The 15911-nt window shown below is 35.1% G+C and overlaps 1 protein-coding gene across 5 annotated transcripts in view; it reads right to left on the reverse strand.

Annotated features, from left to right (window-relative positions):
- LRP1B (LDL receptor related protein 1B) overlaps positions 1-15911 on the reverse strand; it is a 1812874-nt gene that overhangs the window by 601945 nt on the left and 1195018 nt on the right. For all 5 annotated transcript variants that reach the window (XM_044768977.2, XM_070507612.1, XM_070507613.1 and 2 more), the window contains exons 26-27: positions 13495-13659; positions 12963-13207 (exon numbers count right to left, since the gene is read on the reverse strand). In XM_044768977.2, coding sequence (XP_044624912.2) covers positions 12963-13207; positions 13495-13659 — 410 coding nt within the window. The remainder of the gene's footprint in view (positions 1-12962; positions 13208-13494; positions 13660-15911) is intronic.

A 15911-nucleotide genomic window follows, 5' to 3' on the forward strand; every position in this document is an offset into this window, starting at 1 on the left:
TTTCCAGAATTAATGGAAAAAATGGATTCAAGCAGAAGAAGTATTAATTACATGGGACTGAAAAAACTTTGGAGGAGGATTACAATTTTTTATTACTTTTTGAAACATTGCTGGTTCCCTAGTGTTTTACTTTTCCAGACTTAAGGAAACCTCTTCTTTTAAACTATGACCTATAGCAATTTGGTAAAGTATACTTTGTAAACAAAGACCAAACATTTCCTTTTTCTCCCTACCTCTTCCCTCCAGAATTCAGAAACTCTTCAGTACTCTTTTCATGGCAACATAGATAGTTATTTGCATAAGTTCCTGTACAAAGTCGTATTACCAAGGCCTTGACTGGAATGTCATATTTGAGAGAGATGTGCATAGACTCAGACACGACCAGAGAGTTTTAAGGAACTAAGGTTGACTTTATGAAGCCAATAAGCCCCCTTGGAAAAACCAATCTGGTTTTCTGCTTACTTGGCAGCCTTACCAGGTAAGGAAGGCCATTTCTCGCAGGCCCAGGAAACTCAGGATATTTTGGGGACCTCAAGAAAAGAGGAATTCACCCAAACTATAGGTATTGTAGGTAAAATCTGATGGTGAGTCCTTGGCTTGTTTTCCTGACCTCAGAAGATTTTAAGAGTTCAAGCTGAGATTCCTTACGAAAAGTTTAAGCAAAGCGATCTTAACAAGAGCTTATATGGCCAATCATTATTCTTGCTGCACTTTTGTAAGTAATAAAGCCACGTTTAATGCAAATAAATTAGTTTCCTTGTGATTATTTTTTGTAAAAAAAATATTAGGCTGTTTGTAGAGAGAAAAATTATGGTTGTACCTTTATAGATACTATATTCTAGTCCTGTTAATTTTCTTCGAAGTTTTGTTATATACCTGTAAACTGGCTGGATCCTGGATTCTTCTAGTTTCCTTAAATATCTGGCTACAATGCTCCAAGCTAATATTATCTATTTTCTTCCACCCTTCTGATTTGGAATCACTAAGAACAAAGACTGCCCTTAAATCTCCTTGGAAGGGACTACACCAGGTCCTCCTTACTACCCAGATGGCAGCCAAACTTCAGATGCTTGAACCTTGGCTACATATCTCACAATTGAAGAAGGCTTCCCCTGCCATCTGGTCCTCTGCAAATGCTGGAGACCTGAAAATCAAATGATAGGGAAGAGAAGTGGCCAACTTTGAGGTAGACTGCTTCCTCCCAACATGCTGGATCAAGATTTCATTCTTCAATTGAACATGAAACCGTTTCTTCTTCTCCTTCTTTCCTTTACTATGGCATTGGCCTGGAAAGATAACACTATTATCTGTATCTCCCAGGTCATTGCTAAGGGGGAGAACCTTTCAGATAGCTGGATTTTTCATCAAAAACTCTGATCTGTCCATTAACAGTGCCACCTTAGATCAACTCAAATTTGTGAACCTGAAGTCTCAACCTGTGAATGCCACAGAGATTTAGCACAAAACATCATGACCTGTGAATATTACACACAGGATCAGTAAAAGCTACAGGAACTATAGAGCAGTAGCTGGGAGTGGCCCTAATACCTTAAATTTTCATCACACCTCTCAGTTAAGCTGAGAGTCTGACCAAAAGAGGGGAATTGTTAAAAAAGAAACAAGCCTCAAAAGCTCACTTGTGCTAAGCCCTACGTTAGTAAACCAAGACTTACTACCTAACCTAGTTACAGTTTCATCCTCTCCCAGGAGATGTGACCCTTAACAAGCCAATCTGGAATTACCTGGTCAGCACTAGTGAGGTAATCTGCCTGACAGACCTCTGCCTTCCGGCATAGGAGATGACTTTGTCTGAAGCAATCCACTCTTTGCTAGAAACTGCCTTTTTCTGCCCCCTTCTACCAGATAAGCCTTCCATTTTGCACAGTTCCTCGGAGCTTTCTTCTATCTGCTAGATGAGTTGCTGCTCAATTCCCGAATCATTGAGTATTCAAAACCAATTAGACCTTCAAATTTACTCAGTTGAATTTTGTTTTTCTAACACTGGCCTTTCACAGAAAAAGTCTGCTGACTCCTTCCTTAAACCACTCCCATGGTCTCTGTGTCACACTCTGATTGTAAAGCCACGTACAGAAACTAGAAAACCAAAGCCATCCCAAATTCTTCCATCTCTCCTCAACCTCCCTGACTTCACAAACTTCCATCACTATTTTTTATTGTTTTCCTCTAAGTATATCTCAACTATACCGTTCTTCCTGTTCTTATCATCATTTCTTAGATTTGGGCACCAGCTACTTCCTGATCTACTGAAGTAACATCCTTACTGATCTCTTACCCTGCAGTAGTGTCTGTCTCCAACTCATCCTTTACACAGATGGAGTCAAGTTACTAGCATGGAAATCTGCTCTTTTCACTTCCTTGACAAAATGATTTTAACGTTTTTCTTCTTCCCTTAGGGCAGTGGTTCTTAAAGCAGCACCAGTACCCCCCGGGGAACTTGTTAAAAATGCAAAATCTCAAGCCACGTCTCAGACCTATCAAATCAGAAGCTCTTGGGTTCAGCCCAGAAGTCCTTGTTTTAATGAGCCCTACAGGTAATTTTGATGCACATTCAAGATTGAGATCACTGGAAACACCTATCCTAGAGAATAAAAATTGAAATTCCTTTCTAAGTGTACCATTTAAGAAATCTTGACCTGAAATGGCCTAGGAAACAAAGATTCTCCTTCCCATAGAACCTAAGGGACATTACCGGAACTTGAAAGTTGGATTTTTTTCAGAAGCAAAGGGTCCCTCATTCAGGAAGATCTGGTGTTAAAATTCCCTCCCTATCTCACCAAAAATGTTTAGAATCCTCTCATAACATTTAGAACCTCATCATAAATGTTTAGAGCCCTGTCATAAATGTTAAAACCTTACCATAAATACTTGAAGCCCATCAATCATAACTTGTCCTGCCAGGGTTTCCACATGCTGGCTTGTCCTCCCTAACTCTTAAATTTCACCCCAAATCCTGAATTGAGGAGACACATGTGAAGGGACATGCCCCTGTTCTCCCTGCAGATTGATCTCACAGAATAAAGCTGATCTCTTTTCCCAAAGGCTGATGCCATAATTAATTGGCTGTTTATGTGTCTTGGGCGAGAGAACTTCAGTTTTGTGTGGGGAGCAGTCTGATCCCTGCTCAATCTTGTTTTCCATTTATTCCCTCCTTAATTCTAGCTGCTTCAACCTACAAATGAGGAAATAAACTTCAGAAGTTAATTAATTTGCCTCAGGTAACAAGGCTGGGAGTGACAGAGGAAGAAACTGAACTAGGCTAAGCCCAAGGTCTTTTTAGAATGACACCCTACTACCTTTTAAAATATATTCACTATACTCTTACATTCAAAATCCATCCGTAATAACAATTATTTTACTGATCCTAGTTGTTAATTTAGTCTATTCCTTTTTAGACTATAAACTCCAAGAAGGTAAGAATTAGTTTGTCCCATGTGAAGGTGTCAATAAAACTTGACTCTCTACTGCCATCTGGTGACACGATATAACAATTTCAAGAAGAATCTCAATAAACATGAACTCAATGTCTTCTGCCAGGAGAGTGTAGTGGTCAAGCCAAAAAAGAGCTCTGGGGTCACTCTCCCTGAGATTAGATAAGTGTGCAGTCATCCTTTGGCTATTAGAGCTTGAGCAAATTACTTAGCATTTCTCTGCCTTGGGTTCCTTGTCTGTAAAACTGTGTTGCTAATATCTTTCTCATGGAATTGCAATGAAGATTAGCAAGTGTTAGGTCCTATTATTATTCTAATTATTAATATTATTATAAAGGACTTAGACTCTACAGTTGACACAAATAAATAAATGACACTCCATTACTCAAATATTTTATAATCCACTTGAGTAAATAAAACAGAGTTAGGAAAATATTAAATAACCATGCAAGCTCTAAGTGCTAAGAGAGTTCTTATGGTGTTAGCCATGAATGCGGAGGAGGTGAAGTCTGAAGTATAAAGATTTATAATTGGCATGCGGCTTTGAAGTAAGAAAGCCTCTCAGAAGGAGAATTTTTCCTACAAATCTTGTGCAGACTGAGAGTAATAACTGTAAAGTACTAATAAAAACATGATATACGTGCATACCTTCCTTATTATTACAAAGTCATGATGATGAAACCATTTTTATTTAATGCTTAATCATGCAAGCCCAGATCTCATTATCCAAACAAAAACTAACATTTACTTCACAAAGAATTCATTATAAAAGTTTTGTTGTTGTTGTTGTTGTTGTTGTTGTTTTCTAATATACTCAACATTCATTCAATTAATAGCTATGTTTTACTGATAAAAATAAATTTAGACTAGATGGCTTCATAAATGTAAATTATTCATTTTCGCCTTAATAGAAACCTACAATTTCAGTGTTCTTGCTCATTATAAAAGTAACATATATATTTATTTATATAACTTCACTTTATGCTAAGAAAACAACATTTTCCTATGTATTTATTCAGTAGGCGTCCATAAATATCAACTACATGCTATAAATTGCTAATATATATCAGATATGGAAAAATAGAGAATTTAGGTTAAAGTGCTCAGTTATCAGTCTAATCAATGGAATAGGGTGAATACATATAAATCTTCCAAAAGTATATGGGGATAAAAATGTGATTTTTCCCATAGTACATTACATCTGAAGTTCTAGTTCCAAACTTCCCAGTATTTCATATTCAAATTTTTCTCCTCAGTCCCTACAGTAGCTTTCACCATGACACTAATACTTTGTTTCCTTCCTAATTTACTCTAGACTTTCTTTAACTTCTTTTGGCATGTGAGAGGTCATATGCCTTAATCTACCTTCCTCATCTCCAATTCCCCTCCTCCTCAAACTCACCTTCATTTAATATCATAACTATATGCCTAATACATAAATCCCATGTTTCACTTCTATAATTGGAAATATTTCATGCCCATCCCATCCACCCTTTGCCAACAGAACAATGTTCAAACGTGCTGCCCAGAACTTAGGACATCTGTGGAGACCAAAGTGGGGAGATGGGGAAGCTGGGCATTGAGTTGGCAACTCTAGCCTCCTTTCTGCTTCAACTGGAGGACCTGCTAATATTATTATTCCTGGACTGAACCCAACTCATCATGTTGTATTTCTGTCTTTAAATTCAGGGTTAGATTTACTTTACTAACATTAGATCTTGAATTTGGGCATCAATATCCACGTTTTGGTTGTAATTATTTTCTTACAATTTTGTATCCCTATTCTACTATGAACTCTGGTAGAACTAGGACTAGATTGTATACGTGTGTGTGTGTGTATATCTGTGAATATGTATCTCCCAAAGGCTGCATATATACTTCATAGATACTCAATAATTTTTCTGTTCTAAAAATAACATAAGAGCATAAAAACAGACACATAGATCAATGGAACAAAATAGGGAGCCCAGAATAAAACTCAAACATATATGGCCCATTAATTTATGACAAAGGAGCCAAGAATATACAGTGGAGAAAGAACAACTTCTTTGATAAATGGCTTTGGTAAAATTGGACAGCCACATGCAAAAGAATGAAACTGAAAAAAAAAGTTTTGTGACTTTGAAATGTGACAGCTGGTAACTAGACTTATTGTGGTGATCATTTCATAGTGTATACAAATATTGAATCATTATATTGTACCTGAAACTAATATGTTATATGTCATTTATACCTCAATAAAGAAAAGAAAGAAAACCTGTTGTTACGTGGGAGATAGTACTTTTTAAAATATATCTATTTGTACAAGTAAAGTAACTATACCAGAAGGATAAACTCTAGTCTCCCCTATTCCAAAGTCACTTCTGGGAATGAATTAAACAACAAAGATTCCTGAATTCTTACAAAGTCAGGTGCCATTTAGTGTACCATCAAAGCACAGAATGAATCCCAGAGGCTCTAGACCAAGGCAGCATGCACCCCATCAATGCTACAGGCACCTACTAAGTAGCATCCGTGTGTACACTTAAACATTCCTAGGAAACTTCTCTGACAACAGCCCACTAGGCTATATATGTGACCGAAGAGCTATTCTCCTGACTTCAATAGCAAAAATAAAGGAAGGACAAATGAACCTACTTCTTTTCTGTATTCAGTTGATAAAACAAGTCTCAAAGAACATAGCCTGGACCACTTTACCCCTAATATATTGCCTTAGCATACACTTCACTTTTTTACAGGTATCGATCCTAAAATCATAAAATCTCAGACTTTCAAGAGATTTTACAATTAGACTTCTGGGTCTCACATTTTAAGTCCATACGAATCACCTGGAGATATTGTTAAAATAAATTTTCTGAGCTCCACTCTGAGAAACTGATTTAATGGTAGGAATCTATATTGTAAATAACACCCCAGGTGTAACTGGGATTCAAGTGGTCCATGGAGCACATTGTGGGCTTGAACAATGATTCTCATACCTGTAAAATCCTTTGACAACACAGTTCACAAATGTTGTCTTTTGCAAAGAAGGCAGAAAAAAATCATCATTAGTAAGTTTAAGTTTACGTATACATCTCTAAATTCCATCTATTTTGCACCTCCAAGTGACTTCCCCATCCTATCTGATATCCACATCACTCCACTTTGAGAAAATAAAATTAAAAAACAGAACAAACGAAAACAGAATCACCCTAGTAGATCAGGCAAATAAACGCAGCCAACATTAACAGCTTCAATAGACACAACATCTTTAACATCTAGAAGTATTAAATGATTTAGAACAGGTAGGGAAGATGCTGAATTGGTTTGTAACATACTCTAAAGCACAGGAAATTGCCCTATTAGGCACAGTGCAAAGATCCCACACTACTTTTAATAGCCCATAACCTGTTTTAATTTCTTGGAACTCAGAAGAAAATTTGAACTTTTAAGTAGAAGAAAATGTATTAATATATATCATTAATTGTCTTTATACCAACACAAACATAACATATAATTTTCAATACTATTTTTTAGTGGAGAAGAGGGGCTGTGAAGGCAGAAGTGCTTAGGGCTTATGTAAGTCATAAAGCAGCTCTGGTCTGAAGTTGTCTGTTATAATTGTCCTGAATTTTAAACTAATATAGGCTAGTCTGCCAATTGTTATCTTCTTCTTTCTCCACCTTATAAGTGTGAAGCTAGTTATGACATTGCATTTCTCACTAAATTATTTGTTAAACTTATTAGGAAAACAGATATGGGTTCCTAGCAAAGTACCACATCCCAGAGACATCTTCAGGAAATGCTTATTGACTGACTGACATCAATAAAAGCTGCTAAAGAATTTATAGCCATATGGATTCTGCTTGGGAAGTGCTCACTTAGCTTGTGACAAGCAAGTGAGAGTCATTATTTTTCTCCTATGTTTGATGAACTGTTTATGTTCTTAATCTTTTTAGATTTTTCTTAGTATGGATTTTGCTCAATGACTTCCATTAAAGACAAATTTGAATTAAAAAAAAAAAAGAATGAAACTGGAACATTACCTTACACCAAACACAAAAATTAACTCAAAATGGACTAAAGACTTGAACCTGAAACCATAAAACTCCTAGAAGAAAACTTAAGTGGTAAACTCTTTGACATCAGTCTTGGCAATGATCTTTTGGATTTGACACCAAAAACAAAGGCAACAAAAGTCAAAATACACAAGTGGGACTATATCAAATCAAAAACCTTCTGCACACCAAAGGAATCCATTAACAAAATGAAGGGGCATCCTACAGAATGGGAGAAAATATTTGGAAATAATATATCTGATAAGGGGTTAATATCCAAAACATATAAAGAACTCATACAACTCAATAGCAGAAAAAAACAAATATCCAATTAAAAAGTGGGCAGAGGATCTGAATAGACATTTTTCCAAAGAAGACATAGAGATGGTCAAGAGGTACATGAAAACATGTTCAGCGTCACTGATCATCAGGGAAATACAAATCAAAACCACAATGGGTTGTCACCTCACACCTGTTATAATGGTTATTATTGAAAAGATAAGAAATGACAAGTGTTGCAGAGGATGTGGACAAAAGGGAATCCTTGTACACTATTGGTGGCATGTTAATTGGTGCAGTCAATATGCAGGTTCCTCAAAAAATTAAAAATAGAACTACTGTATGATCCAGCAGTTCCACTTCTGGGTATTTACTGAATAAAATGAAAACACGATCTTGAAAATATATATACACCTCTGTGTTTATTATAGCATTATTTACAATAGCCAAGATATGGAAACAACCTAAGTGCCCTTCAATGGATGAATGGATAAAGAAAATGTAGTGTAAAAAAGAAATCTTGCCATTTGCCATAACATGGATAGATTTTGAGGGCATTATGTTAAGTGAAGTAAGTCAGACAGAGAAAGACAAATACCATATGATCTCACTTATACATGAAATCTAAAACAAAAAACACTGAACTCTTAGATACAGAGAATAGATTGGTGGTTGCCAGAGGTGGGGAGTGGGGGATGTGTGAAATAGGTGAAGAGGGTCAAAACATAGAAACTTCTAGTTATGAAACAAATAATTCATGGGGATATAATGTACAGCATGGTGATTATAGTTAATAACACTGTATTACATATTTGAAAATTGCTAAGAGAGCAGATTTTTGAAAAATAAATAAATAAAAATAATATAGGAAAGGCAATGACCTAATTTTCATTGAAGTTTAGTGATGCTATTGCTTCTTGGAAGGGCTTCTGTTCATGCATCTGCTTCTGGCAACTACAAAAGATCGTACGACTTGCTAAAAACAACAAAAACCCCAAAACTATTGAATATGAAAAAAATACTTATGTATAGACATACATTAGAATTGTTAACAGAATAGAAATGAACTACAATCAAACTAAATGTCCAATTATAGATGAATAGTTGAGAATATTTTTGATAGTCATAAGGGATATGAAAATATGCAGTTATTAGAAATGAGATTTATAAGGAATCGACAACTAGGGAGAATGCTAATGCTAAGCGTAAAAAGGAAGATACAAAACTAAAAATGAGGTATGATATTAAATTTGAGAGATACAAAACTTTTTAACTTAGAAAGGAATGAAGAATGGACTATGGAGTTGGCTATGCTAATTGGAACCCTGGGGCTGACTTTGATGAGATTTATTACTCTGAGCCAGGTGACTTCACTTCCCTGAGCTTCGGTTTTCTCATAGAAAGTGGAAATATCTATCTTGTTAGATAGCTCTGATGATCAGGAAAAAACATGAAAACTAAATGACACATAGCTGTTCATCAATAAATAGTGATAGTTTAGTTTATTATTGTGTTATTCAACATTTCTGCAGAAAGAACTAGAAGAAAAAAACTTCAAAATGTTTGTTGGTCTGGGAACTGGGAGAATGGGTGTACATTTTTTGTTTCCTGTTTTTCGGCATTCCATAACTTATCTGTAATGAGAAAATATTATTTTATAGTATTCAATAAACTTTTAAACATTTATTTTACTAGCATAACCACAACTTTTATGCCATACACCGTGCCTATGAGGAGTGGTGTTAGATGGTAACCAGGATGTGGAGAGAATAGATTTAATAGTCTAGTCATTTGGCTACACCTGAATTTTCTTGATAGATCAACCATATCACTCTTCTTTAGAGTTCAGATTCACATTTTTATTGGCATTTTTCTTAAAGGCATTATGAATTATTTAAATGTGAGAAAATGTGTTCAAAACTGTCTCAAGAAAAGTAATGTAGGGGCCAGCCCAGTGGCATAGCAGTTAAGTTCGCACATTACACTTCTGCAGTCTGGGGTTCAATGGTTTGGATCCCAGGTGTGGACCTATGCACTGCTTGTCAAGCAGTGCCATGGCAGGCGTCCCACATATAAAGTAGAGGAAGATGGGCATGGATGTTAGCTCTGGGCCAGTCTTCCTCAGCAAAAAAAAAGAGGAGGATTGGTGGCAGATGTTAGCTCAGGGCTAATATTCCTCACAAAAAAAAAAAGTAATGTAACCTAAATTTCAACAAAAGGAAGCTAGGGAAATTACATAATTGCAATAACTGTGACTTTTTAAAATTTGATTTACTTACATATATAAACACATAGCACTGTTCTAAGAACTTTCATGTATTAACTCTTGTTTAATATGTTTGTATTAAACTCCTGTTTACTAGATCTTATGATGCAGTTACTATTATTATCTTTAGTTTCTAGATGAGGAAACTGAGGCACAGAGAGGTTATATAACTTGCCCAATGCCATACAATTACTAAGTTGTAAGGTTGGGATTTGAACCCAGGCAGTCAGGCTCCTAAGGCCATGCCATTAACTCTAAGCTCAGCTCCCTTGTACTATAAAAAAATTAAAAATTTAGATTAAAAATACCCATTATTACTCCTTTATATTGCATATATTTAAGCTTTGATTTGTTTCTTCTTAGTCTCCTGATAACAACATGAGGAACCAAAGGATCTGAAATAGATTTTCTTCTTAAAAGTTCTGCTTAAGTGTCCAATAGCCAACTGGAAATTTATGCGCATGATGAATGCTTACTTGTAAGAAAACTAGCGTTAAAACTTTTATTAATATCCTAGTTCGAGGATTAGATAACTTCAAAGAATATTTCTAGCCTTTATTTCTTTAATTTATGAAAGATATATTTCAATTTTATATCACTGAATGTCATGTATTTTTAAAATTTATTTTTTTCATGAACCTCACATTATTATTCACTAGAAAACCAGGAACTATTATTATTGTTAATGCTGAACCTTTGTTACTATTTTCATTGTAATTCTACCCTTGATAATAAAATAGTCAATACATTTCTGCATCTTATTTTTTTCCCCCTAGCAGTGGAAATCTTACTTTACTGAAGGAGATAAAGAGGATGGATAAAGATTGTTATATGCTCAGTGATCCTTATAATGGGGAAAAGTAGAATGTTCTTTGATCATTCTAAAAATTGGAAATTGACTGAATTGCATTTAGGAAATAGCAAGTTCTCATTATAAGTGGCATTCTCTAAAAGTATATAATGACTAGAATATCTGCCCTGAATCCTGGGAAAGTATGTTAAATTAGATCCATATAGTAAAAACTTCCTTATTTTATGTGAAGTAGAGTAGTTACATATAAATCATCTTTTGAGTTAAGTAAGGGCGTCAGGAACATCTCCCCCCAGCCAATGAATTACATTGAACGTCTAACTTCCTTTTTCTACATACGAAATGTCAAGAGAGCTTGAAAGTATCATTTTCCTTCCCATTCTATGAATTCGCTAGGGGTCATGTCAATCCAGGCAAATCAGAGAGTCAGTTAGTAAATGAAATACATTGATCCCTATGTTGAGGGAGAGGAACGATGTAATACACAGACCCAGGACATTTTTCAGGTCCAATTCATTTAAATTACTCTAAACATAAAAATTACAGTTCCTACAAAACACCAAATAGTCTGAGGGATAAAAATATATGTATATGTAATTTTACATTTATAAAAATTAAAAACAATCCTATAAGTGTTTGTCAGCCAGATAGAGTTTTTGCTAATGACTAGATATTCCTCTATGCTGAAGGAAGTTTTTAGAGAAGAGTGTCTTTTTTATTATACAAGAGGCACATTTCTGGTCAGAATGAAGATTTCTTGCCTTATTTCACTTATTTAAATCCAGTGTATTTACTGAATGCTTACTAAGCATAAAAATGACTAAGCTAGATTTTCTCCCTTCAATGTCCTTATGCTTTGCAGGTTTGTAGTATGAAAGGAGTAAGGAGTTAAGGGTGATAGAAAAAGATTAAAGTGATTGCTCACATAGCCCAGGGTGTGCAGAAACTCCCATGTGACAAAGAAGGATCAATTATATAAGAAAATTGAAACTGAGAAATTGCAAGTATCTCAGAAGAGAACTAGATTCAATCAGACTATGTCAGACAGAGGGCACAGAAAATTTTACAGATGAGGAAATTTTGGTAAAGAGAAATGGTATTGAGAGAGAATGAAAGCCAAGTATTGAAGAAAGACAGAGAATAGCCATGAAATTTATAGACCACAGAGGTGACTATTTTTAGCTAAGTCTGGGAGAAGCTAATATAACATGAATTTAAAATAAGGCTTGAAGTGTCCATAAGACCAGAAATGCCAATGAAGTGGAAGATCTGCTTACTCTACACTGAAAGACGGAGAAAATGTATCCTCTATAGGAAAGAGCTTGTCATCTGAGAATAATATGTCTCAAATAAAAATATGCTAATCATGACGGAAACATAATTTTCATTAGAATGAGATTTCCATTGGTTATGACACATATCATAATGGGGAAGAGTCAGGCAAGAGGTATAAAAGGATGAGCTAATGTTACACTGAATGGTCATGAATCCCAGAAGAAGAAAAAAAATAAGAAATGTGAGACTTAAAATTAAGAAGATTTGGCAAGGATTGAGTGGAAGAACCGAAATAAAAAAACCAAGATGGAGATTACTACTGAACCAAAATGTGGACTACATGGGGAGAGGTAACACACATGTTCATAAGAACTCAGTTTTCTTAAAACGGAAAAGTTCAAGCAGATAATTGATCCTTTCTTATGCACCGTTCCTTGTCCTCTCAATATACTACACAGAGACTACTTGGGGGCTAACACAAATGTGTCCTTGGTCTTCTCCTCCAATTGACTGATCATACTTAGGTAATAGATTTCAAATCTGAAGACAACTTCTACAACTTCCCACAGTATCTTTTATTGATGCAATAGCAGGGACTATGAATTTGAGGACTTGATGTAAAACTGTTAATTTCTAAGATTTCTCAATTTATTCCTATGTGAAATAAATAAAAAGGGAAAGAAAAGACTCCTAAATTAATTAAAATAGAGGCTGGAACACTTTCATCATACAAAATATATAAAATATTGATAACTGTTAATTTACAGAAGTTATTTTACAGTTTGAATATTATATGATTAAAATGAAAATACTTTCTGGGTGGTTAATTCATAACCAGCACTTACCCTGTGGCTGACGACTGGGATGGTATATCTGAAGGTCAAACGGCTGTGCACTGGTTTTCTGAATCACGCTGACATTCTGCCCTGTCCACTTATTGGCTTTTGAGAGTGTGTTAGTCCTCCAGTCTGTCCAATAGACCTCGCTCCCATATAGAGACACAGCAAAGGGATGAGAAAGGTATTCATGGCCTCGGATGATTTCTATCATGCCTGTTCCATCATAGAGGGCTGAATAAATAGCATCTGACCTATAGAAATACATTGGTAGTTTATCAAAATTCATTCAAATAGTCCAGTGATATGCTCATATTAATTAGATAAGTAACAGAAAAAATATTCTATAAAAATATTTTATAGGCCTGTATCTGATTTGTAGAAAGAAAAAAAGCCATCATAAAAAAAAAACAAACAAAAATCACCACCAATATCAATATATATGTATACACGATACATGCATGTCAGGACATGTTTTGATTTTGTCAATACTATCTGAGGAAGGTAACAGGAAATACAGAAAAAAAGATCATTTTTAAACCTGGCATCTGTCCAAACTATCCTTTTTTCAAAGTGGTCCACAGTTAGTCCATTAGGCCAAGCCCCGGTTTTCATGTCTTTATAGATGGTTTTTCTCCCAGCACCACTCATAGAGGCAGATTCAATGCGAGGAAAATTGGCATCCCAATCTGTCCAGAAAAGAATTCTGAAGAAAAAGAAATATTGCTATTGTTTCAGTCAGTCATTCCACAAACACTTATTGAGTATTACTGTACGCTAGGCCCTGGCTAGGTGAACAGTCACAAGAGAAACGGACACATTATCTACCCTCACGGGGCTTAAAGTCCGGTGAAGACAGACTAAATAAACACATGAATATATCACTACTGCTGCTGAGATATTTTGAAGCAAAATTTTGTTATGTAATCTAAAAGCTGAGGAGAGCCGTATAAAAAGCAAGACAAACAAAATAAACAGCAGATATAAAGTTCCTATTGGGGCAATTGGAGGAACAGAAATGAGGTCACATGTCAGATATGAGGAGAGTGAGAAGGAAAGGGGAAGAAGATGAAGCTGAACAAGGTGATCTTATGGGTCTTGTATGATAAAGCAATTATTTGAGATTTTATTCCAAGGGAATAAGAAGCATATTTAATGATATCATATATAAATGGATTATAGTGAGGCAAGAGCGTGGGTGTGTCAGATGGTTATTTTAAACGAACAGGTAAAGGTGATAGTGGTTTGGAGTCGTTGGTGGCAGTGGAGAGAAGTGAATGGATTCAGGGTATATTTTGGAGATAAAATTACCACGACTAGATGATGATTGGAAGTAGAGAACAGAATTATAGGTAACTGTTCGTTTCTTGTTTCAGGAAACTCAGAGTAAGGACAAGGAGAGAGTGTGCAGAGAATCCATTAAGTGATATGGGAAAAATGGAAGAGGAACAGACTTTAAGAGCTGGGAAGTGAGTGTGGATGAGCGTGGATAGCAATCAACAGTTTAGTTTTCACTTTTTTGATCTTGAGTTTTCAAGACATCAAAAAGGAGATGTCCAGGAAGCTGTGTGATATGCCAGGGTAAAGTTCAGAGAAGGCAGGGCTGGAGACATGAATTTGGAAGTCATCAGTATGGAGATAATATTCAGATTCACACGAATAGAATAGATCATATAACAGAGGATATAAAGAGAAAACAGAAGGAAATCATGCACTTTGATATATGCAAACAGGCAGTTGTTAAAACGCAACTTTTTATATGTTAAAGAGAGTAGCTTCGTCTTTGTTTTTGTTTTGTTTTTTTTTTACCAAATGCTATTTATAACTCCACAAATTTATGGTGCACAAACAGTTCCACAGAACACGCATTAAGTGCTGCATGTCATGCATTTGATTTCTAAGGCTATTAGGTAACGGATGGTTTATGTTTAATTGTCAGTGGCCTAACTGCTGATGTGTGTTTCTATAGTATTTACAATATAGTTACATAACAATTCCACAATCATTAGAACTAGCTAATATTTTTTGAGAGCTTACTATATGCTAAGAACTATTTTCAGTGCTTTATATAATAGATGGTCTCATGTAATTGATCTTGAATCCATGGCTAAATTTATCCATGTTTTACAGGTGAGAAAACAAGCTTAGAGAAGTTAAATTACTTGACCAGGGTTACGTAGCTAGCAAGTGGCAGAAGGAGATAGGAAACTAGACAGTCTAACTTCTGTTCTCATGCTTTTAACATATAACAATTTAATGTCATGTCACTAAATACAACAATAAAGGGAAAGCAGCTGATACAAGAGTAGGAGCATGGCTGGTAATCAATAAATGGTAGTTGCCTTCTCCACATTTGTAGTAGAACTCAGTGAGTAGCATGGAGATTTGGGAAGGGAAAATGAAAAGGACTAGAAAGATAGTTACAGTCCAGTAAAATTTCCTATTATCAGTTCTGACAACATTTTGGTGAGAAATGGTAAAGTTATTGGCAAAAATAAATTTTGTTCATCATCATAATTATATTTAGTCTTGCTATTTTTAGATTCTTCCATTATTTTGAATGATCATTTAGTATAAGAATTTGGCAGATTACTTTGGAAAATGAAATAATTCTCCAGAACAAAATTAAAAATTGAATTCAACCAGTCTTCTTAAAAAAATTTATTATGTTTATTTAAGGAAATGTGCACTGATGTAAACTAAGTATTCACCATGACTTCAATTTTTGAGAAGTATACAATCTCTTATAGGACATGGAATTATAAATATGAAATGATTAGAAGAAAATTCAAAACATTATATAATAAATTTAGTCAGTATGGGTGCTAAAGGAGTATGGTGCACAGAGAAGTCAGATATCGACCTTCTTGAAAAGAGTGAAAGTTCATATACAACTTAAGCACTAGACATTGAAAAAACGTTATTAAATGATTGTGTCCATCTTGAATAGTGGCAATG

The sequence above is a fragment of the Equus asinus genome, chromosome 4 (assembly GCF_041296235.1).
Source record: "Equus asinus isolate D_3611 breed Donkey chromosome 4, EquAss-T2T_v2, whole genome shotgun sequence".
NCBI classification, from domain to species: Eukaryota; Metazoa; Chordata; class Mammalia; order Perissodactyla; family Equidae; genus Equus; species Equus asinus.